The following is a 26,663-nucleotide window of genomic DNA, read 5'->3' as shown; positions in this document are numbered from 1 at the left end:
TTTGTTGAAGTTGCATAATTTGTATGTTTTTATTTAAGATCCATTTATGCTACGCCTTTCTTTGTCTTTTTTTTTTTTATTTTTTATTTCTGGGTCAACAACCATTGTTCTGATGTCAGACCTACAATTGTTTCAAGTTCAGATTGTTTACTTGAGTTTTAGGTATTGTTCCTCTGTTGTACCTTCTAAAATATACTTGGAAATATTAGTTTTGATGTTTTAAATTATATTATAAACTCTTTTAATATATCAATATTAGTGTAATTTGAAGTCGATGAGAATCAAATTCAAAGACGTCTATTTTTTATTCACTGTTAACTATGACTGATTAGTTCTTCAGCTAACAAATCTCTTTCTACACCCATTTTAAATTGAAAAAAGAAAATTTCAAAATTACTCTTATGTGGACATTTTATTCTAGTGTTTTTATATTTTGAAATGTCTATTTTCGAATGCATGTTTTATATTTCAGAATCTTTGTTGCATGTTGTATTTATACAAATTAGAATACATTTAAGAATGATCATTTTAAAATATAAGATTAAAATACTTTTTTGTCCCAATTTTCGTCAAGTTTTTTCAAATAAGTCTTAATTTTGGTTGTGTTCAAATAGGTTCTAATTTTCGTCAATTTTGTTCAATTGGGTCTTTTTTTGCTAACACCGTTTAAATCATTAATGGCCATGAATAGTGACTGCCACGTGTCATTTTGTGGTTTTTTTGAATTTTTTTTATTATTTTTATTTTTTGAATTTTTTTTAATTTTTTTAAATTTTGTTAATTTTTTTTAAATGTACACGTGTCCTAGGAGTGTGCCACGTGTCACTTCGTGGTTTTTTTGAATTTTTTTTAAAAAAATTTTTGAATTTTTTTTAAATTTTTTGAATTTTTTTTAAATGTCCACGTGTCAACCCAGTAGTGTGCCACGTGGTACACTCCTGGGTTGACACGTGTACATTTTAAAAAAATTTAAAAAAATAAAAAAATAAAAAAATAAAAGAAAATTCAAAAAAACCACGAAATGACACGTGGCAGTCACTGTTCATGACCGTTAATGATTTAAACAGTATTAGCAAAAAAAGATCCAATTGAACATAATTGACGAAAATTGGGACCTATTTGAACACAACCAAAATTAGAACTTATTTAAAAGAACTTGATGAAAATTGGGACAAAAAGGTATTTTAACCAAAATATAAATATGTATGTAGTTCCAAAATGATTATTGAGGAATATAAACAATATGCACTGAATTTCGTAAGGGTTATTCTGAAATATTAAAGTAGTTTTGAATGATCATTCAAGAGCATAAACAATAAGCATTCAATTATGGAATGGTCATGTTGGAAAATGTATGTATTTTGGAACGACCGTTATGAAATTTAAAAGAAAAACATTGTGGGATAATGAGAAAATTGTGAAATGAACAATTTGAACTACAAAAAGTTACATTTTTGAATGATCATTCTAAAATGTAAACTATATATTTCAAAATAATAATTTTTGAATAAAAAAATATTACAAAGTATAAGAATCGTTCATTTCAAAATCAATGTTTTGGAATATATATAATATATCCAATTTCAGAATTGTTATTTTGAATATAAAAAAGTGCATTTAGAATCACCACCATTAATGTTCTAAACATAGGGTGGATTAATGAATTTGTTAATTTATAGCAACTTTATATTATTTCAGAACTGAATTTTCAAAATATGTGCAAGTTACATTCTGATTTCGCTGGCAATCCAAAGCATCAATTCATATTTGTAAGACGAAAATTATTGGGGGTGTAGAAAGTCTTAATATGAAATATCAATACAGGAAAATTAAATGGCAAACTATTTTCATGATGCAACTTGAATGATTTAAGTGTGATAATTGTTAAACGAAACTTGAATTGTAATATGAGACTGAAGAACAAAATATCAAGAGAGAAAAAAAATGTAAAAAATATTCTAACTCAATTTGAAAAGTATAAAAAAGAAATATGAAAATTGTTTTTAAACTACAAGTATAATGTTTTTTATACTAATACATAATTAGGCTCACTACATCTTATGAAAATATTTTGTTTTAAACTACTTTACTAAAATGCTTAGAGAAACCATTTCTTAAAGCATCAGATCCTCGTATAATAAATTATCCCAAAATATAATGTAGATGGAAGAGTGGTATCAAAATTATCTCTCATTTTTGAATTGCGTGCGAATGGGTATTGCTCTCTTTCTAGTAAGTTATTCTAAAATGTACCTTACATCTTACAAAATATTTTTACGTCATCTTATTAAAAGTAACTACTAGGGTATCAGTCTTATATCATTAACAGCAGAGACTAGAGACTTCTCAACAAGGTTATTAAATATTTAAGTTCATCACAAACTATTCACTGAACAATATAATCCATCACGAACCATTCATCAAAAACCTAATATTACGTATTATCCATAAAATTAATAATCATGTACTATATAATTGATACTAACAAATAATATAATTTATTGATTAATGTTAATCCACAATAATAACAAAATAGAGAATAATAATTTTATATAATAAAATTATATAAAATACAAATATATATATATATATATATATATATATATATATATATATATATATATATATATATTCAATTTAAAAATAAAATATGAATTTTAAAAATAATTTGACATAAAAAAATATATTTAACTATTAAAGTATAAGAGCAATAATAAAAGAAAATTAACAAGTTAGAAACTAAAAATCAATTAAATAATTTTTAACTTGAAACGTCTAAAATGAACTATTTTAAAGCGTGTAATTAAAATTGTAAAAATCACATGATTTAAATCATGACTTGTTACAAAAGTTTTTCTCCATGATACATATGGTTTAATGAAGAGCTTTGTAATTCAAATTGTAGCTTTAATTGGATGAATCGAATCTAAATAGTAAGATTCGTCGCGTTTAATTCAAGAAGAGGAAATACAAATTACAATAGAAAAGAAGCTCATTAAAAAACGAGTTTAATAATAAAAAAAAAGGCAAACAACAAAGATAGACAACAAAAGAGAAGATAAATAATAATAACAAATTATAATATATCACTAAGTTAAACACTTTAAATTATTAAAACTATTAAATTATAAATAAACAATTAATATTAGTAAATTATAAAAGTTACCACAATATATGTCCTCAAAATTTACCTTATGAATGCTTTTTATGTTGCTAAAACTTACTTAAAAACAACTAATTATGTCTTTACTATTTTTTCTTTAAACAAGTGAAGCTAAACAAAGTTTAATAAATTATTTTCTTTCCTCTTTGGTTAGGCATCAAAGCTTATTGAGTGTAAGAATCCAAAGTTTCATTCATTTAGGGATTTAACTTATTGGTGGAGCTATATTTAACTGCTTGAAGACAAAAACCTTTAAATACAAATAAAAAATTATTGCAATATTAATTTCACGATAGAATCCGGCAACTATGCTTCCATCACTCACTTTTCACTTAAGAGTAGTACACCCTTCAATTCTTTTCATAAATCTCAATTAGTTAATCAATTAATTAACTAATCATATTATTCTCACTCTCACATGTAAACTTTAAGTTTTGTCTCTCTAATTTTAAATAGGGTAAACAAAAAATCCAATTTTTTTATCCAATCCACTTTTACTCTTGTTCAATCCATTTAAGATCAATTTTATTAAAAACTCAATCTATTTAAAATTCATTAAATTAGATTTGGATTACAATCTTATCTATATTTTATATATTTTATGAATTGGATATCTAATATCTAAATATAGATTTTCAAATATGGATAATCTAAAAATTCAATCCAGATTTTAAATATAAATTTTTAATTGGGTTAACCTGAAGGTCAAGATGGACTAGCCCAAATTTGATCGTATTTGACGGAGTCGGTCCTGTACAAAACTTTGTCGTACTTGGCCGAATTCAGTCAAGTTGGTCTCGACCGAAATTTGGCCCAGTCGACCCTAAACCAAATTTGACCGTATTTGGCTGAGTCGACCTCGACCCAAATTTGATTGCATTGGGGTGAGTCGTTCTTGGACGAAATTTGGCCGAGTCGGCCGCGACCAAGATTTGGTCGTATTCAGCCCAATCGGCTTCGCAAAAATTCGATCAAATTTAGTCCACTCGACCAGGAAGAAAATTTGGCAGAGTTGGCCCTAGCTCAAATTTGGCAAAATTCGGTCGAGTCAGCCCCTCGCGAAATTTGGCCCTTTTGGCTGAGCTGGTCACGGTTGAAATTTGACAATATTCAGCCGACTCACACTGACCGAAATTCAACCGACTCGGCCTTGGGCCAAATCTGGTCGTATTCGACTAAGTCGACCACGATTGAACTTCGGTCGTATTTAGCCATGTTGGTCTTGATCAAAATTAAGTCGAGTTGGCCCCAACCGAAATTTGGTCGAGTTGGCCTTGACTTAAATTTAGCCGTATTTGGTCGAGTTGTCCCAGACGAAATTTGGCCATATTCAGCCGAGTCGGTCCTGATCGACGAATTCGATCAAGTCAACTCCGACCAAAATTTGGGGGAGTAGCCTCTAGCCCAAATTTGCCATATTCAACCGAGTCGATTTTGGCCAAAATTTGGCCGTATTAGGCTAAGTCGGCTCCGACCGAAATTCGGCCTAATCCTTTCAAGTCGATCATGATCGAAACTTTATCGAGTTGGCCTTGACCCAAATTTGTCGTATTCGGCCATGTCGTCCCCAGCCAAAATTCAGTTGTATACGACCAAATTTTACCGAGTCGAGCTTGACAGAAATTTGGACATATTCGATCGAGTTTGTCGTAACCGAAATTCGTTTGATTTGGCCAAGTCGACCCTAGCCAAAATTTGGCCGAATTCGACCAACTCGGCCCGACCAAAATTCGGTCAAATTGGCAACAACCGAAAGTCAGCCGAGTCAGTTCCACGCTGAAATTCAGCCGAGTTGGCCCTAACCAAAATTCTGCTAAATTCGATCATGTTGACCCTAAGGATACAAGTTTTAGAAAATTCAATTTAAATTTCTTTTATAAAAAATGAACTATGGATTTTGAACTTAATCTAAATATTTGGATTTGGATTTAAAAAAAAAAATCAAACTAATTATACTAAAAATATGGATTTGAATTGAAAATTTGATCTAGTTATTTAGATCTAAAATGGATATGGATTGGATTATTAAAACTCCAATCCATGATAACCCCTACCTTTTTTTGCAATAAACGATACTTAAAGTAAAGTTTCATCATATAACATTTTATAATAAATTATATGGTTAAATATGTCTCAAAGAGAGACTAAATTGATTCAAAATTTAAAGAAAGACTAATTTTAATTTTGATTGAAAGTTAAGACACCAAAAACATATTTAATCTTAAATTATAATATAATATTTTTCTGTCATTTGCTGACTTTTTATATAATTTGGTTTAAAGATGAAATGTATTTTTTAAAAATAGTTTGAAACAAACAAACATAATTAATCCTACTTTTTTTATTCTTAACTATTTATATATTATTTCATTCGTATGTTTTGTTACAATAACAATTTTAATTTAGAGATAAAAATTTTAAATTTTTTAAAACAAATAACAATTCAATTTAATTAAATTAAATTAAAATTATCTGTCCAATTAAAAAACATATGTAACTTTAGATAAACAAATAAAAGCACCAATTTTTTGATAAAAAATGTAATATATTTTAGAAAATCTTAAAATTATAATTACAGAATAATACATTTTAATATATAAAGCATAAAATTTATTTATATAATAAAGTCGCCATTATTTTATATTTATCAAGTCTATCAAATAATTCTATTAAATATTTTTTAATACAATAAATTGTTCTATTTATCCACTACCAAATAGTTTATCTTATAGATTTGCTTAACACCCAATTAATCATATGGAAAATTTGTGGCTGTGAATGGTTGTTTTTTTTTTACTTGACATGATTTTTTCCTTTATTAACTTCAGAATATATCAACATCATTGAATTATGAAGAAGTGGAATGTGGCCACTATCTAAGTTTTTGTATTTTATCAATCACTTTAATGAAAAAGTTGATCGTCTTCTTTCACACATGCTTTTCTAAAAAGTTAGAGAAAAACAATTATAGTCACCTCTCCAAATATACCCAAAATAATTGTCACTTTTCTTTTAATTTAAAGATAAATATTGTTTTGTAATTAAAATAATACTCACACTTTCTATAAACTTTAAATAACATTTTTCCTGTTTTTAATAAATATCATGTACCCTTTTATGTTTTAACAAGGTATTATTCATATTCTTTATTTTATTTATAATTTTTAAATAAAAACTTTAATTTTTAATTTTTATTTTTATTTTTTTCAATGTAATAATTTTAGATAAAGTAAAAAGAAAATTATATATGGGCAAATGTTTATTTAAAATTATATGTGTGTATATTACGTTTATTTAACTTTGTAAAGATAGTAAAGGAAAAGAATATGATTATACTTTTTATATTATATAGTTTGATATTGTAACTATGAAATTTTAGAAGATGACATTTTAGAAGTGACACCGGTTTAAAAATAATGAGACTCAAGATTAAAAGCTTTTAGTATAAATAGTTTTATTATAAACTAGTTTCATTATTTTAAAACACATTATCACTCTAGAAACCACTTTTTAAGAGTTCTTTCACTTCTCTCCCAGGGTCCTTATCTTATGTTCGCCTGATTGAAGATTTGAGACTGTATGAGTGATCCTCGCAGTGAGCTCTTCAATTTGGATAGATAAGTTTTTCCATTCATGTAAGTTAAGTTTCAACTATTTTTTTTTTTGTCTTCATTTGTTTTCTGTTGCATGTGAGGTTTTAATCTTCTATAGGATGTTGTAATTAAGAAGTGGAATAATTTGTTAAGAGACAAAAATAAAGAGGGAGGGTGAATAGGTTCTTAATAAAAATTGTGCTTTTAAAATTTTTCCCTTATTAATATAAAAGTTCAATTATAATTCTTTCCTTTATTTTAATAAACACAATAAAATAAAGAGAGTAGGGAAGAGAAAATTGGACAAGGTATTTATACTGGTTCGGATCAAAAGACTCTACATCCAGTTGTTAATCTCTCAAACAGAGATTAACTCAATCACTTAAAATAAACCAAACTTACAATCAATGATAAGAGAGATTAGGGTTTAGAAAACACCTTCTTTGAATCTCACAAAGGATGAAGACACCTCTCTTGAATCACACAAGAGATGAAGAAACACCTTCCTTGAATCACACAAGGAATTGACATCTCTTTGAATCACACAAAGGATGACCAACTTCTCCTACCAATAGCAGCAACACTCAATAACTCAAGATTCCACTTGATGAAAGTTATCACTCTACCCACACTAGGTTTTTCAAAGCCTTCCCACAAAGAGTTCTCAAGTACTCAGACTTCTCTAACTTTTGTATATTCAAATGAAAGTCTACCATTTTATTTATAGAAGCCTATTTAGAAATTAGGTTAAGAATATGAAAAGTTAAGTCACAACTGCCATAGATAATCGATTATCATAAGTGATAATCGATTATCACATAAACTTTATAAAAACATTTTTCTCGCTGTGATAATCTATTACCAGCAAAGATAATCTATTATCAGCAGACGATAATCGATTATCACAGAGGCTTTATCAAAAACCAGTTTTAACTGAGATAATTGATTATCTCTAAGAATAATCGATTATCACGGACACCACTTTTCCAACGTCGGGCGCCACCCTTTCTTTCTAGTTTGCGTCCTCTTAGTAAAATGAATATTCCTGCTTCATTAACCGTTTGATCAAGCTGAAATTTTGACAGTTCATCTTAGACACGTGATTCTTCACTTTGACTAGTGGGATCTTTACTTTGAAGTTTGTGGTTAGAGAAATGGTTTTCATCGTTTTGATGTACTTTTTGCATAATGTCATTTGTCTTGTTTTGCCTATTTTTCATGTTTAGTTGTTTTTGAATGTTTTGTGATTGATTCTAAGCATGTTTATGATGCAAACTATTATTAATTGAAAATATAATATGGTTATGTGTATGTATGATGTTTATTATTATTAATTGAAATGACGATGTGGTTGTGTACATTATATGATGGTTAAGGAATTTCAAGGATAAATTCTTCGTGGTGGTGGCTTAGGGTATGCTTTGACATAGGGTAGGCTGTAAGGAGGTTTCCTGATACTCTAATAATCATTCATGCTCAAATAGAGTAGAATGGATTATGTGGTGAGAGTGGTAAAAGGTCTTAGTCATTGGATCATTTTGATTCTATGAGCGAAGGGGACCTACCAAGTGAGTAGTAGGGTGATAACCCCTTTGTTATGGCCTCTGCAGGGCATAAATACTACTACAAGTGCATGATGTGTCTTGAATTTTGTTAGTTTTCATTAGTTAAAGTGTTTTTTTTTTTTTCATTCTAGAATAGTTTATTTGAGCATATTAGGTTAGATTCCTCACTTAAGACCATTTTCGCATTTTTCATAAAATTAGTGTTTGTAAAGTGTTTTTTTAAACATCATTTGAGTGTGGTTGCATCAATTTTTGAATCCTAGGGTCTTAGGTTAGTCAAACCTAGTGTTAAGAGCCAAATTTTGCATATTTAGCCTTTAAACCATGACATAATTGACTTTAGAGTTGAGTTTTTGAAATTCTTCCAATTTGAGTGATTTAACATTGTGGAATCATTATAAATGCCTAATGACACTTGTTGGAAGTGGTCAAACACCAAAAACCGAGGTTTAGGGTCAAATGAGCAAAATTCTTAGTTTTCACGTTTTTTGTCATTTTAGCTTAGTTGTTCAAGTAGTGTCTAGGTAGAGCTAACCTTCCACTTGAGTTTTTGATCAATTTTTAGGTTATCTATCATTGGGCAATGTTTTATTGAAGATTTGAAGGCCTAAAAGTTCACATAGCACAAGGTTGAGTTGGTGGCAAAGCATGCAATATGCGAAAGTTGCATGGTTGACCTTAAAATTGACTTTTGCCATTTGGACCCCAAATCAATAGCCAATCATTTGGAGCAATTTAGGACACTAAATATGAATTTTTTAGGCCTTGGGATTTCCAAAAATCTGAGAAGATGTTGCACTTTGAAGTTTGGGCTTATTTGGTGATAGGTGACGGAGTGTAGAGGAGGTTTTAGGGTAGATTTGGTGAGGTGGCATGGGGGATGACCCAACAGCCTCCTAGGGATTATTTTGCATATTTCTTGGACCATTGGATACCATATTTACACACCACCATACCACCTCATTGGAGAGACACGAAATTCACCCTTCCAACACCTATTTTTCACTCCATTTTTGCCTTTGGAAGCTTGGATAGCTCAAGCCTTGGTGAGAGGAAGGTTGGGGCAATTCCTTGCACTCATTTTTTTGGTATTGTAATCTAGATTTTAGCGTCAATGAATGAAAATTAAAGTATTGTTCATTTGGTCTATGGTTTTATAATGTTCATCATCATTTTCCATTAAACCACTACCTTACCGAATCTAGGTTTTGGAATCAGGCCTATGAATTGGTGTGTGCAAAAGTCCTTTATACATCATTGTTTTGGAGAAAACAAGATGAATGGGTTAGATTAAAGACCAATGGTAGTAGCCAAGCTCATTTCACTCATATTTCTCAATTTCATTACACTTTTGCTACAATTTCAAGTTTCTTCTCATTACACCACTTCACACACGTCACTTTTAAGTTCCTTTAACTATTTGCAACTTTAATTTGAGTTTCCATCATCAAATCACCAAAACCCCAATTTTGTACCATTTTCACGTTCACACACACACACACACACACCACTAGTTACTATTCCATTAAATTCTCACTTGTTTCTTAATCATTTTGAGTTTCGTAAATTCGTGCACACTCCTAGAATGATTTCTAAGCTATTTAAAACCCTACACACCTAATTCCCTCACCATTTCATCAATTTGCATTTTTCTGCATAACTTTGTATTGTCCAAGCGCCCATGTTACTATTCCATTTGAATATAGCATCGTTTACGTGTTCTATTCCAACTTGTGGTTTCATTTAGCTCCTTTTTATGTTCCTCAAACTTTTAGCATCAATAATTTTACAATTCCCTCCACAAATCATCAAGTTTGATTCGCTCTTCACTTCCCGTTTTTCGTTGCTGCATAATTTTGTGGTTTTTTTTAACATTAAACATGTTTTGAGTATTTAGGATTAGTTAATTCATCATTCTCTACCATTTAGTGCATTACATGTCATGCATGCATGCATAGTTCATAGCAATTCTTTGCATTTGATGATTTTGAGTTTTCTATTGTTTAGTGTTGATTTTTAATAAATCACCCCACCACAATTCAAGTACAAACATTGCATTTGACTTTAGTCATGTCCACGACTTGATTCCCAAGGTTCTCCCTATATTGTAATTTTAAGGGGAAATTGGATTTGACCGAGTCTTTTAGGCGACAAAAAGGCTCTATCAGTGCACACCTTGAGTGATCTCCTATGTCAAGGTCATGTATCCGGATAATTGAGTCTAGAAGAGTTTAATGGCATGTAGGATTTTGTGTAATTATTTTATATATATATATATATATATATTGTGATAATAAAATCAACATAGTGTGTTGTGAATATAAATACATGTGTACCTCCCTTCAGCTAGCTTAAACTTGCACTTTTTGGTTGTTGTGTTTTGTTTCTTCTAGGGATGTCAAAAATATCCGTACCCACGGGTATCCGCGGATAAAACCCGCAATGGGTAGGAAACAGATATTAAAAATGGATACCCGCTACCTGCGGGTACAGGTATTTTTGATACCTGCATGTTAACGGGGTGGGTACGGGTATCATAGTATCCGTACCCGTGGATATCCGTACTCGCTAAACTTTAATTCACAAAAATACCCTTATATATTATTAAAAAACATTTTGATCTAATATTTTCTAAGTTGTACATCTTATCTTCTTCTGTCTTCATTCTTACAGCTTTAAGTATTGGTACATTGTCTTCTTCCAAGTACATCCCTTGACATTCTTCTCTTTCCCTTCTTTGAAATTGGGCATATACGTCAAACCCTATATAGACAATGACGTTTATGGTATGCTTGCTGTCAAATGATGGAATAAAAATAAGAATACTTGGTGTGTGACAGTTGGGGTTTATTATTTGATTATTTTTCAGGAATCAATCGGAGAAAGTGAACTTGTTGATCAAAACACTAATTAAAGAATTTTCATTGTGTTGAACGTCATTTTATATTTATTTTTATAATTATTTGGACTTGTATGGACTTGAGTTTGTTTGAACTTTATTTAAAATTTATGACAATGATGTATTTTATTTTATTTTATTTGAATTTATGATTAAATATTTATTTTCTAAATAATTTTGTAAATACCCGGGGGTACCCGTGGATACCCGCGGATATGAAAAAAATAGACGGGCACCCGCATAACAGATACCCAACGGATATGGGTACGGGTACGGGGCGAATATTTATCCAGCAGGTAGGGTGTGGGGGAGCTACTACCCAGACCTTACCCGTCCCGTTGACATCCCTAGTCTCTTCCTTTTTGTGATGATCACCTATTCGGTGGGAGCAGATGAAGTTGCGGGTTTAAATGTACCTCTAGAGGATGATGAGCTATCAATTAGAGTAGGTAAAAGTCTCGAGGAGCTTTAGTATTTTATTAATTATAGAGCTTATTGTTTTAGTTTAAAGTGTATAAATGATATATTTTTATAGTATTATATTTTGTAAGATTGTATTAATATACTTTGTACGCTGAATTACCAGTTTTGAATATTATTATGAAACATCCTATTTTATTATTTTTAACTTGTTGAAATGGGATGTTACACTACTAAATGATTTTAAAAATATAAAAAACATATTTAATAATGCGCTTTTTTTGTATTTGATGATCAAATTATTTTGAGATATTGAAAAATAATTGTTAATATAATCATTTTTCAAATTAAATTATAAGTGTATAAGTAAATTATATATTTTTTTAAAAAGTGATAATTTTAAACATAAATTATTAAGTGAAAAGTCAAGATAAATACTAAGAATAGTAAAAATAACTATCGTTTCAACTTCAAAATCGACGAAATAGCCATTTTTTAACTTCAAAATCATTGAAATAGTATCATTAATATCAACAATTACATTTTACATCAATAAATTTTATAATACAATATTTTCAATAAAAAAATTTATTACATTTTAATATATATATATATATATATATATATATATATTAAAAAAGAAAATTAGTATTATTAGAAATAACAATACATCTAAATTATGTGTTGAGAATCCAAGTGAGTCTAAGTTTCATATTGTGTAGAAATGAGAAAGTAGAGCACTATATAAGGATAAAGAGATGTAAATTCGTTGCCTAAAGGTATGAAGTTGAGAGTAAGGTTATTGTCTTATGTGGTTAAGCTCAAGTTTCATTAGTGTTGTGACTCCTAGTAAACCTTCCTCCTCTAAAGATCTAACAGTGTTATCAGAGCCAATGATTAATCTCAGTGGTAAGCTCATACGAGTATAGTATAATAGTATAGTCCCTCTATCAAAAGTACAATATAAACTTGTAAATTCATTGTCTTAGAGTGTGTTTGGATGGGGTAATTTAATGAGTCAATTCATTTTTTTAAAGAATTTAAATTTCTTTGTGGTAAAATGTGTTGTTTGGACAGAAAAATTAAAAGGTATTTGAAATGCAGGTATTTTTTTAAAGAATTTTAATTAACTAAAAGAGTAGTAATTGAAATGCCCTCAAAATAGTTAGAATTTCAAATTCTTCACCTCACACTTTGTACACTCTGCTCACGGGAATATTCTGGTGTGCCTCGTCACTGTTCCTCTCTCACTATTCTGGTGTGCCCCGTCACTGTTCCTCTCTCACTGGCTCTGCTCCGTCATTGTTCCTCGCTCAGGCTCAACCCATTCTACTCCTCTGCAGGTACACTGGATTCTTCCTCTTCCACCACATTTTTATTTCCTTCACACTATCACAACTTGTTCTTTCCCTTTTCTTCTCTATTTTTTGTTTTATTTTCATTGTTCTTCCTTTTTTGGTTGTTGCATTTGGGATTTAGGTTTCAATGTTAGTTTAAAATTTTGTGTTTATCATTTTTTTCCCATTTGCCTACTACATATTTGATGAAATGTTCAAGTCACAATGTTAGTTTTCTTTTTTCACATATCTCAGTTTAATAGGTTAGCTAATTTTTTCTAGTGTTAAACTTAAGCAAGCAACATCTGCTCTGTTATGTCTTTGTTCATTCCTTGGCCTTTAATCGTAGGAGGATTTAGGAAGCATCCCAGACAACCTCTGCTTTGTTACAAAGCAGGTTTAACCACAAACTTGATTAACACAAACTATTAAACATATAATCAGTCTACCCGCTTCTATTAAAATAAGACAGTGTTGTAGTAGAGAGTTCAATATACCAATTAAAAATTAAGTTGAATAACTCAACCTAGAATATGGTTGTTCAGTCCATCTACTGTATTTTAGTTCTCATTGGACCTAATCAATACTTTGAGGAAATGTAAAAGCGATAGGATGGAACAACCCACTTGATGGCATATTCACTCAAATTATTTGGTATGATATTTTTTATGGAGGTTTTCTCGGATTAATTAGCATAGTGAACAAGTATGAATTTAATCCTATATCTAGTGTCCTTCTCCTTTACATTATAAGGAAACAGACGCCAGATTTTGTTGTTTAATTAGATAATACTATCATGGCTCCTTTACATAATACTATATGTAATCATAAACGGATGATAATAGATAGATACAAAATTCACATAACACACACAACTTTTAGATACTATATTCAATATGGATTTTGTTGTTTAATTAGTATTTCTTAACATGTTCCCATCTACATTAATTCAACCCAGCTTCTAGATTATGATTGACTGAATTTTGCTATTGTCACGTGGTTAATCTGATGAGTCGGGTTCCACAAGTACATACTTAACTAATTGTTGTTTCCTTTTACTCTTTCAGTGCCAACATATTGTTAAGAAATGGATACTAGTATAAATGATGGTGCAATTATTTCAAGGAAACGTAAAAGAGAGGAATTTAAGAAAATCATTATGATTGCTGCTGCTTATGTTGTTTATATGTTTATGAGTATAACAGTATGGTATCACAATAATTACTTAGATAAGGAACATGCTCGTAATTGGGAATTGGAACGACGTAATTTCCTTAATCGTCTTTATAGAGGGACAGAAAAAGATTGTATTGAACAACTAAGAGTTAGTAAAAGTGCGTTTCTCAAACTTTGTAAAATTTTACAAGAGAGAGGTGGATTGGGAAGAACGAAAAATATTCCAATAACTGAGGCAGTGGCGATGTTTTTACATATCCTGGCTCACAATCTTAAGTACAGGGTGATACAATTTAGTTACTATAGATAAAAAGAAACAATAAGTAGACAATTCAATAATGTCTTAAGAGCGATAATGAAAGTGAGCAAGGATTATTTGAAGTTTCATACTTATAACCTGGTAGGTCTTGATGCAAGTAGATGGAGATGGTTTGAGGTATGTTTATTGATAATTATACTAGATTAATTAACTTTACACATTTGTATAGACATTACATATTAATAAATGTATGTTGCTTGTAGAAATGTGTTGGAGCACTTGATGGAACTCATATTCCGATAACAGTTTCTCCAGAAGATAGGCCTAAATATCGTAATAGAAAGGGTGACAGTTTGTGGTCCAGATTTAAGGTTTATTTATGTGTTACCTGGGTGGGAAGGTTCTGCAGGAGATTCTCGAGTATTACGAGATGCTTTACATCGTCAAAATAAACTTAAAATCCCAACTGGTAATATCTTTTAAAAATAATATTTAATTTAATTTTAATTGAAGCCTATGATTTTTACTTTAAACTGTTGTAGGTATGTACTTTCTTGTGGATGCGGGATATACTAATGGTCCTGGATTTTTAGCACCATATCGTGGGACTAGATATCATCTCAATGAGTGGATTGGGAACACCCCTCAAACTTACAAGGAGTTGTTTAATCTTCGTCATGCAAGTGCACGAAATGCAATAGAAAGGTCATTTGGGATATTGAAAAAACGATGGAGCATATTAAGAACTCCTTCATTTTTTGATATAAAGACATAAATAAGGATTATCAATGCTTGTTTTGTGTTACACAACTTCATCAGAAATGAGGGACTAACTGATAAAGTTTTAGAAGTTCAAGACCTAGAGCTTTTAGCTAATGTAGATGAAGAGTTAACCCTATCAAGGGAAATAATTCAAAACAATATCACAGATGAAGTTGCAACTATTCAAGTCACCGAAGAATGGACAAGATTTCGAGACACATTAGCAATGAATATGTTTGCTAGTTATCAAAGATGAAGTCACCTTTTATGTCATTAGTTGGCTTATTTCATTATGTGATTATTTATTTATCTGAGATTGAGACTAGAGTGTTTGAGAAGAATTTGTTAATTTCAGGATCTGATTCTTGCTTTGAGTTCAGGATATGATTCTTGCTTTGAGTTACATAGATGTTATGCTAATATGATCTTTTGATTTTAACAATTGTCGTGATTTATGTTGTGTGCTCAACATATCTATTTTCATTTATGTTTGACTTCTTTTTCACACACTCGGCACCTCCAATAATTTCAGGTTTTGAATCATATACAGTGTGCATTTGAAATACTAAGATATTCTTTTTATCAGTATTAAAATAGTAGATACTGTATGCCTCTGTTATTATATTTGATTCAGAAATGGCATGTACAATCTCTGTTGTGTTTGAAGGAATTGTCCTAGTTCTAGAATGGGGTTTTTAGGTTCTTAGGTGGTCATGTTCCAGCATTGTTTATCTACATAAAACCATTTACCAAGTAATTCAAGATTGGGGAAATTGAAACCAGAAAAAGCAAAAGAGAATTGAGGTACCATATATCTTAATATAAATTATTTTCATCCCTTTGAACATGCATTAGCAATACTCAGTAGTTGCTTCCATACCAAATTTTTGTTATTAGAAATACTATTCTCATGTTATCATGAATTATGCAGACAAAAGTTTCACAAATGAATAATGTCATGATATATGTTCTGCATATTATGCAGAGACATACTGCTATAGAATTGTTAAAAAATAATCTATGTGATTCCCGTAATTTAGTTAATAAATGAAAACCTAGCAACTTAGGATTACAACATAGTATGGGTGCATTTAGTTCTGACTATTGTTCTGTAGTTATGATATTTGAGATCAATATTAAAGTTAATCTATTTTTATTTAGTATCACTATTAAACACTACATTTTGTTCTCTGTAGTGTATTAGTGTCTTTCTTTTGTTATTTCTTTTGTTATTAAACCTTATCAAATATAATTACCACAACTTTTAAAAATAATTATACGCACATCTTGAGAATTTATGTATTGATTTGAATAATTTTTTCCACTCTAGTCCATAAGTAGTTTTCTTATAATTTCTTGATTATTGTAATTTTTCCTTGATTAATTTTTCCATGAAACAAAACCAAACTTATTGCATCTTATATATAGTACTAATTAACTCTAGATCTGTGATTAGTGATGAAGGTGTACCTTCATTATTTTCCACTCCATAGTTATTCCATTTTCACGTTCTGCAATGAACTAAAAAAATTAAGATGAATACTTCCAACACGAGATATGCCAGATCGAGGAATAAATTAAAAGGAATAGTTGGATCCACGGAATATAATAACATCATTATTCTGCAGCTAAATCAATGTCTTAACCAATCATTTCTTTGTTGAATTCTTTCTGCAAAATGGTTCTTATCGTTTAAACATATACTATATTTGGTGAGAATCTTTCGAACATGACCAACGAAGTGGTCTCAAACTTTGTAGAAATGAGTAATCTCTAGATTTGTGCCACATAAAGCCATTGAGAGAGTTAAAGCTAAGATATTTTTGTTTTCCACCATAACCATGATTTTACAATTTGATTGATCAATTTATGTTGTAGTGCGAATATCTTCTGAATTTACTGTTGCCACTGCTCCAATCAATGGGTTTTCTCAGCATTCTTGGTGTACGTTTGAAGCCACTGCTTTAGCCCAAAACTTGATCTGCTATTTCATGTCACCTACAGACTTATTAGAAACCTAGTTTGGCATATGCGATATTAATCTAAGTATATGTACATTTGATCATTGATAAGTAATTGTAGATTGTTGGTGTTAGATTTAGCAGGTGAAAATTATTGTCTTTATGATCATCATAGTAAATTGAGAATTTTGCTTGAATTGATAAGTTTTGTAAATTTCTTGTTTATCTTTTAGAATCACTTATGCAAGTTATTTGTTATGTGTAGGTTAAGAAAATATAAAGGGTAAAAAAAACATGACAGAAAGAAGCAATGATGAAACAAGAAGTTATTTTTCATGGAATTTGGAGATGGAACGTGTGTTAGCTGAAGTATTAAGAGATCAAAGAAACATGGGCAATAAGAGTGACGGAGCTTGGAAAAGAGTTGCATATAATGCTGCAGTTGTAGTGTTATCCAACAGCTTCAAAGTCCAAGTCACTTGGGAGAATGTTAAAAATCGAATCAAACTTTGGAGATCATGGTATGGAGTTGTAAGTGACATCCTTGGTCAGAGTGGATTTGATTGGGATGGAACCAAACATATGATTACAATTGGTGATGAAAATGTATGGAATGAATATGTCACTGTAAGTACTCTTTTACATGCAATCCTGTAGTAATTGTTTTTTTTATGTGCCATTATATCTTTGAGTAAGCAGTGATTGTATGGTCTAATTCCTTTGTATGGAATTGTAGTTGTGTTATTATTGACTTCTTCCTTTTCATTTTCAAGTCGCATAAGGAGGCTAGACATTTTCGATTCAAAGCAATTCCAAATTGGGATGATATAGTGGATTTATGTGCTAAAGATAGAGCTACTGGTCATGGAGCTGAAACTGCTATGGATGATGATGAAGTCATGAGTAAAGAGATAACTGAAGTAAATTTTGTGGGTTTGGAGGACTTGAATGCTACTATAGATTTGGAGGAACCAAACTCTAACTTAAAAAGAAAAGCACAATCTACTTCAAGTTCTACTAGTACACAATCTCAAAGGAGAAATATTAGTGAAAAAGAGCTAATGGCTGCTTCAATGAAAGATGTGGCTGAGTCTTTTAAGCGATTGACACATGTATATGGTGAAAAGGTTGATGAAAATGAAATCAAAGAAGTGCTAGATGAGGTGCGTTTAATGCCAAATCTTACTAAAGAACAATGGGCTAAAGCTGTTAAATGGTTAGCTGACATGCCAAAACAATTAGCTATTGTGAAAGCCCTTCCAATTGAGCAGAAGGAAGATTATGTTTTAATACATATTTCTACAACTTAAATCATGGTATGTAATATATATTTTCTTGTGATTGATTAATTTCATGGTATTTGGTTAAGTCTGCTGCATATTCGTATTAATTGTACAACACTATGATTGATAAATTTTGTTGCACTTGTGTAGGTCTAGCAGATGTTGAAGAGGACTGAAACAGGATGTTAAAGAGAACTAGAGAGGGTGTTGAAAGACTTACTAGTTGGATGTGGAAAAATTATAAAACAAACATATTAAATAAGAAAACACTTGTTTTAACATGTTATTTAGTTTTCCTTTTTAATGGTAAAATGCTTGACATCGTAACTTAAGATAATGAGTTTGGTTAATTGTGATATCAATTTATGGATTTATGTTATATTTGTGGGTTAATTACATCACATTGATAATATTGTGTTTTTACGTTATATATTAAGCTTGTGATTTTTATACTTAATTATTTTATTGTTTATAAATGAAGTAATTAGTAATTAATAATATATTTCTTTGATAGAGTGAATCGATATTGATATAAATTATATTATTGTTGATCCAGAATTTTTAATATTAATTAATATTAAAAAGTTGGCTAATATTTTTAAATTGAACTATTAAATATTATTTAAATATTTTAAGTTCATTACTATTTTTTAAATTTAATTTAAAAATTTTATACATTGAAATAAATTTTATTAAAATAAAATTTTATTTTATAAGAAATTCAATTGTCTTATCCAAACAAGAAATTCAAATGTATGGTATTCTAATTACCCTATCCAAACAAGTTATTTAGAAAATGATGGAAATTCAATTACAAAAATTTCAAATGCTATACATTTCAATTTCTTAGAATTGTTAAATTACCTCATCCAAACACAAGGTAATAATGTTTTTTTTTTTTTGTATTTGATGATCAAATTATTTTGAGATATTGAAAAATAATTGTTAATATAATCATTTTTCAAATTAAATTATAAGTGTATAAGTAAATTATATATTTTTTAAAAAAGTGATAATTTTAAACATAAATTATTAAGTGAAAAGTCAAGATAAATACTAAGAATAGTAAAAATAACTATTGTTTCAACTTCAAAATCGACGAAATAGCCATTGTTTTAACTTCAAAATCATTGAAATAGTATCATTAATATCAACAATTACATTTTACATCAATAAATTTTATAATACAATATTTTCAATAAAAAAATTTATTACATTTTAATATATATATATATATATATATATATTAAAAAAGAAAATTAGTATTATTAGAAATAACAATACATCTAAATTATGTGTTGAGAATCCAAGTGAGTCTAAGTTTCATATTGTGTAGAAATGAGAAAGTAGAGCACTATATAAGGATAAAGAGATGTAAATTCGTTGCCTAAAGGTATGATGTTGAGAGTAAGGTTATTGTCTTATGTGGTTAAGCTCAAGTTTCATTAGTGTTGTGACTCCTAGTAAACCTTCCTCCTCTAAAGATCTAACAGTGTTATCAGAGCCAATGATTAGTCTCAGTGGTAAGCTCATACGAGTATAGTATAATAGTATAGTCCCTCTATCAAAAGTACAATATAAACTTGTAAATTCATTGTCTTAAGGTCTTGGGTTGAGAGTTGTTCCCTAGTGAACCTTTCCCTTTTAAAGATCTAACATTATTAATATATAAATATGACAATTATAAATATATAGGAAATCAAGACTAATTAACTAGTAATAATTTTATACTACTAGTAATATATGTATTACAGTTATTTTAATACTGGTATTATAAAAATAATGTATTTTTAATCAAATGCTAACAACTTCAAATAATAATGTATAGTTATGATCGTTATAAAATAATTTAATATATAAGAAACATAAATTAATAATATTGTATGTATATTATAGATTTATTTTAACATAATTATTACTTTGTATAAATGATGTAAAATATAAAATATATTATAATATATATATATATATATATATATATATATATATATATATATATATATATGATGTAATTATAAGCTATGTAATGTGTTATCGTAGAAATATGTGTTAAAAGTTTATATAAAAAAGTTAATATATTTACTGTTCTATTAAGAAATTATAATGAGAGGAATAATAAATTAACTAAAGCAGTACAAGTTATCAAAGACATGATTACTGTTCTATTAAGAAATTAAAAACCTAAAATAACCCTTGAATCATAAGGGTTAGTTAAATTTAGGAGAAATAAATCTCCACAATATTGTAGAGATTATGACCTAGAAAAATCTGAATTATGGATTAAAAAGATAGAGAAAATATGTAGAGTTATGAACTGTATTGAAAATCAAAAGGTGAATTATGTGATATTTATGTTGATCGGAGAAGCCAAATAGTGATGGGATAATACTAAGAGAATGCTTGAGGGGGGAGAATAATTATAATCTGGGAAGTATTTAGAACAAAATTCTTAGAAAAATATTTCCCAAATGATGTGAGGAGAGAAAAAGAAATAGAGTTTATGCAATTGAAACAAGAAAATATGACAGTGGGAGAATATGCTTTCAAGTTTGAAGAATTAGGAAAATACTCCATTTTCTTTTATCACCAAGAGGAGAGGATGAAGTGTATAAAGTTTGAAATTGGACTTACGCCTGAATTGAGAAAAATAGTAAAGGTACTAGAAATTTCTGATCTCCCTACTTTTATTCACAAGTATAGATTTTTGGAAGAATTTGAAAACAACCAAAACAACAAACCAAGAGATTTTAGACCCTAGATAAATAAAAACAGACACTTTGAAGGAAAACCTTATAATCACCCCCAATGGAAATCTCAAATCAGCCAATCCTTTTCAGGAAATTCCAATAGACTTGTGGATAATCGTATCAAATGCTTTAAATGTGGACAATGTCATTATACTAAAGATTGTCATCTTAAAGGTCTGTTCTATTTTAAGTGTGGAAAACCTGGTTACATATTATTTAAGTATGGACAACAAAAGCCACATTTCAATCCTACTGCACCCAAGGCAAGACCTACCACAACATGGAGAATTTGTACCATGACTGGAGTTGAAGCCACTAAGAACCATGATCTGATTTAAGGTATGTGTTTTATTAAAGGTAAAACTTAAATGTATTGTATGACTCATGTGCAACTCACTTATTCATTTCTAATTATTGTGTTCAACACCTTAACTTGTCTACCTCTTTTTAAACACTTGTTTAGTTGTTTCAACTCCAACCAATAAATTTGTAATTATCTATAAAGTTTGTTAAGATTGTCCTCTACTACTTGAAAATAGAAAATTTCTTGTAAATTTAGTTTGTCTACCTTTGTCTCAATTAGATGTAATCTTAGGAATGGACTGGATTTCTTCCAATCAAGTTGTAACATCCCGCCCGGATATTACGAATTTTAAATAAAATAGAATAAAATAATATTAAAACCTCATTTAATATAATTGTAATTCCCCAAAACGCGGGAAATTTAAAACTTTCATTCACCATAGAATAAACTTTAAAACCATAATTATAAACTTCATTACAATCATCAAAGTCTAGTAATATAAAATATTATAATTTATTTTGAAACATAAAACATAAAACTCAGAAAACTCTTTTCTCCTACTAGTCCCGCTCTGGCTCTATGCCTCACTAGATCCATTTACAACATCATTTGCTCCCGTGTACTGTGTAGACAATCATCGCCAAACACAAGTAGATAGGGTGAGCTAAAAATTAAACAATCATATATATATATAAAACATATATATACATACAAACACACCAAAGGAATTCCATCCTTTGATTTCATATCACATAGCCACCACTATGTTACCCGTGTTCTACGTCTTCTCATAAGTACCTCAAGATGTCTTGCTGCCACACCTACCAGCCACAACTGGTAGAGCATGTGCGAGAAACCATGTTATGGACCACACTCCATAACGCCAGGTGGAGTTTCCAATACGAATAACATTCGTAACATCCCAAAACTACCAAACTCATTGGTCTCATACGAGGGACGACAATCTATTTGGACCCGCCGTACGCGCCACAACACGCATACTCACATCGGCAACATTCGCCAACCCGAGCCACAACTCAAGAATTCCTCGTGTTCATCCGCCATCCTAAGCCACAACTCAAGAGATGTCATTCTGGGCCACAACTCAAGGAATGCCACGTGCTTAACCCCTATCCCGAGCCACAACTCAAGGGATACGTTCGGAGCCACAACTCAAGAAACCTAGCAAGCCGACCTTCGAGGTATCACCAAAGCTTTGTAGATCACGCACATCCAAAGCAAACAAAGCTTATGCCTTTGCATCATTGCCTGGCGCTGATCCAGAGCCGTCATGCGAAACTCACTTCCAGACCGCCTGGCAGGGCAACCCTTACCGCCAAGCGTCACACGTTTCAATACTCTACTAGTTTTGTAGCTATCGCCTAGCGGTCAAACACCACCAACATGCGTTATACCAGTACTTGCGCAATACTGGTTTTAAGCACCCAGAACAAAGTAAAATCAATTCTACTTTTATAATAATGCATATCCACAATTAAGAATATAGGCTTCCAGAAATCAACATGACTCCCAAGCACAATCTCAATTTAGATGGCTTCATCCTACGTGTACACAAGTATCACCATATATCATATGCATCAATCCCTACATATTCATATATATATATATATATATATATATATATATATATATATATATATATATATATATATATATATATATATATATATATATATATATATATATTCCACCCTTTGAATCCATGCTAGCATTCAATTCCAACTTATGAATAACTTATGCTCAAACAAATATAAAGCAGCAGCACTCTGACAACTTAAGGACATGATCCTATGCACCAATGGAAATTAATATAGCATTATCGCCTCTCCTCTGTAACAAGTTAATTTATATTGACACACATGCATTCACCAATAATCCAATTATCAACATGTGACTAACCCAAAGGAACATTCAAATTCATAGAGACTTATAAGATAACCCAATCATGCTTCATTAGAAGTTACTTGAAATTGTCAAGAGCTTATTCATGCATTTTAAAGACTTCAAAACCAGCAATAATGAGTAACATATATCTCTAGCTACTGACATCCAAATCAAATCTCCACCGTTTAAAGTGAAGAACTACATGTTATGGATCACCTTTCAAAATTTCATCTAAATCGGACGGTTAACAAAATGGGAAATGCAGTTTTACCAAAACTGTGCAAACTAGAAAAACGGTGGCGCCTAGCGCCCAGAAATCAGGAACCTGGCGCCTGGCGGTATAAAACCAGCGCCCGACAGTTCCTGTTGCACGAAAAGTACAAAAAATAACGTTTTTTCATGAAAAGAACACCAGCAAACTGGGTTGTTTTAACATGAGTCGCCTGGCGGCTTTGAAGGTCCGCTAGGCAGTTTCTGGAATATTCTAGAAACACGAAAAAAATATACAAAATTGGCAGAAACAAAACACACAAATGCATCCCATACATTACACAATTATATAATTAAAGGTTAAAGCACGAAATGCAGCTCCCCTAACCTGGTTTCCTCGCTTCCAATTTGCAAAGCTTATGATCCTTAATGATAGGAAAATCCTACTCCTTGGCACCTTCTTCTTTTTCCACGTTCAATGGCTTCCAAATACCCTCTTAGCTCTCTCTAGCCCTTCCAGATGCTCTTCTAGACGTTCTGCTTCTTCCCATCCATGTCAAAAGTGATTTTAGCAAAAAAGGAACCTTATTTCGCATAAGCCAAGGTTTGAACACATAACCACACCATTGTCAAGTTAATACACAACCATTCAACCAATTCATGATTCATGATAATTCCTATACATCTAGGATTTTATAATCACTCATCATGATTAAGCATATCATTAAAATTAATAAACTATTAAAATCTATTAATAATACAATTCAAGGTAGCACAAAATGCAAGTTTTTCCATCAACCACAAAAAAGCAAAACACACAGAATTAACTAAAAATAGAAAGTTAAAACACTCTATTTTTTTGACAAGTGGCAACTTCTGGTGATGACATGTGTCAACGTCTTTTCTAAAACCCTAATTCTTTCACACTCAACCCTTCTCTCACTCTCTACCGTCACCATCTCCTGCCTCCATTTTTTCACAACTTTTCTCTCACCCACACCTTACACTGCCTCACAACCTACGCTGCCTCACTGAAACCCTCCATATTCATCACTGAAAATCTAACCTTATGTTACTCTTCGACCATCAACGAAATCCTCCATATTCATCATTGAAACCCTACCGTTCTCTTACTCCATGATCATCTGAAAGCCTAACCTTCTATTACTCTCTGATCATCAACGAAACCCTACTGTTTATGTTTTTTCTATCATTGTTTTTTTATCTCTGATCACTAACAAAGAAGATGATCGAAGAAGTCTTCAAGTCCAAAGATCAGGTTTTGGTTTTGCCTTCACTGTTTACTTCTCTTATGTTTTCTCCAACTCTCTTTGTTTTGTTCTTTTTGGGTACGCCTTCAGTAAACAAAATGACGAAGAGCTTTCCATGGTATTTTATTTTTCATGATTTCACATTTTTTAGGGTTAATTTCTAGCTTTTTCAGATTAATATACATGATGCAAGTTAGAAGAAGATATAAAGGCATTCATAATCTGTTACTCTCCAATCATCAACGAAACCTTGTACAAAATGTGTACACTGTATTTTTTTTTTCAATTTTTGGGTAACCAATTCCAAACAATAAAGAATGTACCATCAGAATTTGACATTTGTGGAAAAAGAGATGCATTATATGGTGACTTGCTAATTTAATTATTGTTGCAATGACTCTGTGAAGTTCTGAAACTGTGCATTGTGGTTTCTCATATGTTGTCAACGGAATATATGTGTGTTGATTTTTCTCTATTTTCTTTTTGTCCAGCAATGGAATTAGCTTTGTTTTTGGAGAAGGTAGTGAATGAGAAACTTTGGAGTGTGTACAGTGTAATGTGTCTTCACTTTTCTTCTATTTTTAGCTTTTGTTCAATTCTTTTTTCTGTGGAACTCACAAATTATTTGATCTAACAGGTGGCAGATGGCAACAATGACCCTCGATTGGTACGCAGATGGCAACAATGACTCTCAATTGGTAATTTTCATTGAAAGTGACTTTCTGTCTAATAAATACCACTCATTTTTCATTTTGTTGTGATATGCACAAGAATGACTTTTTGAATCTACATTGTTAGTATCAATTTTGTTAAAAAATCAATTATTTTCCCATTTTGATTTTGTCCGTCATACTTCTTATGAAATTGTTTGTATAATTATTTTGTGTTTTCCTCCTTTTATGAAGATTATTACTAATTGTTTAATGTCAAATTTCTTAATTAGTCTTTTTTTAGCTTTGGGTTAATTGATTATGTGTTGAGAATTTTATGAAGTTGTCAACACTAAAAAAACATATAGCCTATATTTCAATGATAGACCATTTCTACACAGATATGAAAGTATCCTCCAATGAAGAAACAATGGTTAATACCACTAAATTCCACTCTTTTTTGTTGTGATTGGACATGCACATGAATGACTTTTTGAATCTACATTATTAGTATCAGTGTTGTTAAAAAATCAATTATTTTCTCATTTTGATTTTGTCCGTCATACTTCTTATGAAATTGTTTGTGTAATTATTTTGTGTTTTCCTCCTTATGTGAAGATTATTAGTAATTGTTTAATGTCAAATTTCTTAATTAGTCATTTTTTTAGCTTTGGGTTAATTGATTATGTGTTGAGAATTTTATGAAGTTGTCAACACTAAAAAAAACATATAGCCTATATTTCAATGATAGGTCATTTCTGGACAAATATGAAAGTATCCTCTCTTCATAATCTAATGAAGAAACAATGGTTAATACCACTAAATTCCACTCTTGTTGTGATTGGATATGCACATGAATGACTTTTTGAATCTACATTGTTAGTATCAATGTTGTTAAAAAATCAATTATTTTCTCATTTTGATTTTGTCCGTCATACGTCTTATGAAATTGTTTGTGTAATTATTTTGTGTTTTCCTCCTTCTGTGAAAATTATTATTAATTGTTTAATGTCAAATTTCTTAATTAGTCTTTTTTTTAGCTTTGGGTTAATTGATTATGTATTGAGAATTTTATGAAGTTGTCAACACTAAAAAAACATATAGCCTATATTTCAATGATAGGTCATTTCTGCATAGATATGAAAGTATCATCTCTTC

At 30.3% G+C, this 26,663-nt stretch overlaps 1 protein-coding gene and 1 pseudogene across 1 annotated transcript; both read left to right on the top strand.

Moving 5' to 3' along the window:
• The first annotated feature begins 14,064 nt into the window (after positions 1-14,064).
• On the top strand, positions 14,065-15,174 carry LOC114180685 (uncharacterized; annotated as a pseudogene).
• Positions 15,175-17,468: 2,294 nt separating this feature from the next.
• Positions 17,469-18,445, top strand: LOC114180684 (uncharacterized). Its single transcript, XM_028066986.2, has 2 exons — positions 17,469-17,762; positions 17,909-18,445. The coding sequence occupies exons 1-2, from the start codon at positions 17,484-17,486 to the stop codon at positions 18,443-18,445; spliced, it is 816 nt and encodes a 271-aa protein (XP_027922787.2). The 5' UTR covers positions 17,469-17,483.
• The last annotated feature ends 8,218 nt before the right edge of the window (positions 18,446-26,663 follow it).

Source organism: Vigna unguiculata, chromosome 4, assembly GCF_037176805.1.
Source record: "Vigna unguiculata cultivar grain cowpea cultivar isolate G323 ecotype 2 chromosome 4, ASM3717680v1, whole genome shotgun sequence".
NCBI lineage: Eukaryota > Viridiplantae > Streptophyta > Magnoliopsida > Fabales > Fabaceae > Vigna > Vigna unguiculata.
This window is presented reverse-complemented; position numbering and strand designations above follow the sequence as displayed.

What these genes read in the sequence shown, in the direction of transcription:
- LOC114180684 (XM_028066986.2), top strand. Translation starts at nt 17,484, where the DNA reads ATGGAACGTGTGTTAGCTGAAGTATTAAGAGATCAAAGAAACATGGGC. An exon ending in TATGGAATGAATATGTCACT is followed by an intron (nt 17,763 to 17,908) that starts GTAAGTACTCTT and finishes TTCATTTTCAAG; the next exon opens with TCGCATAAGGAGGCTAGACA.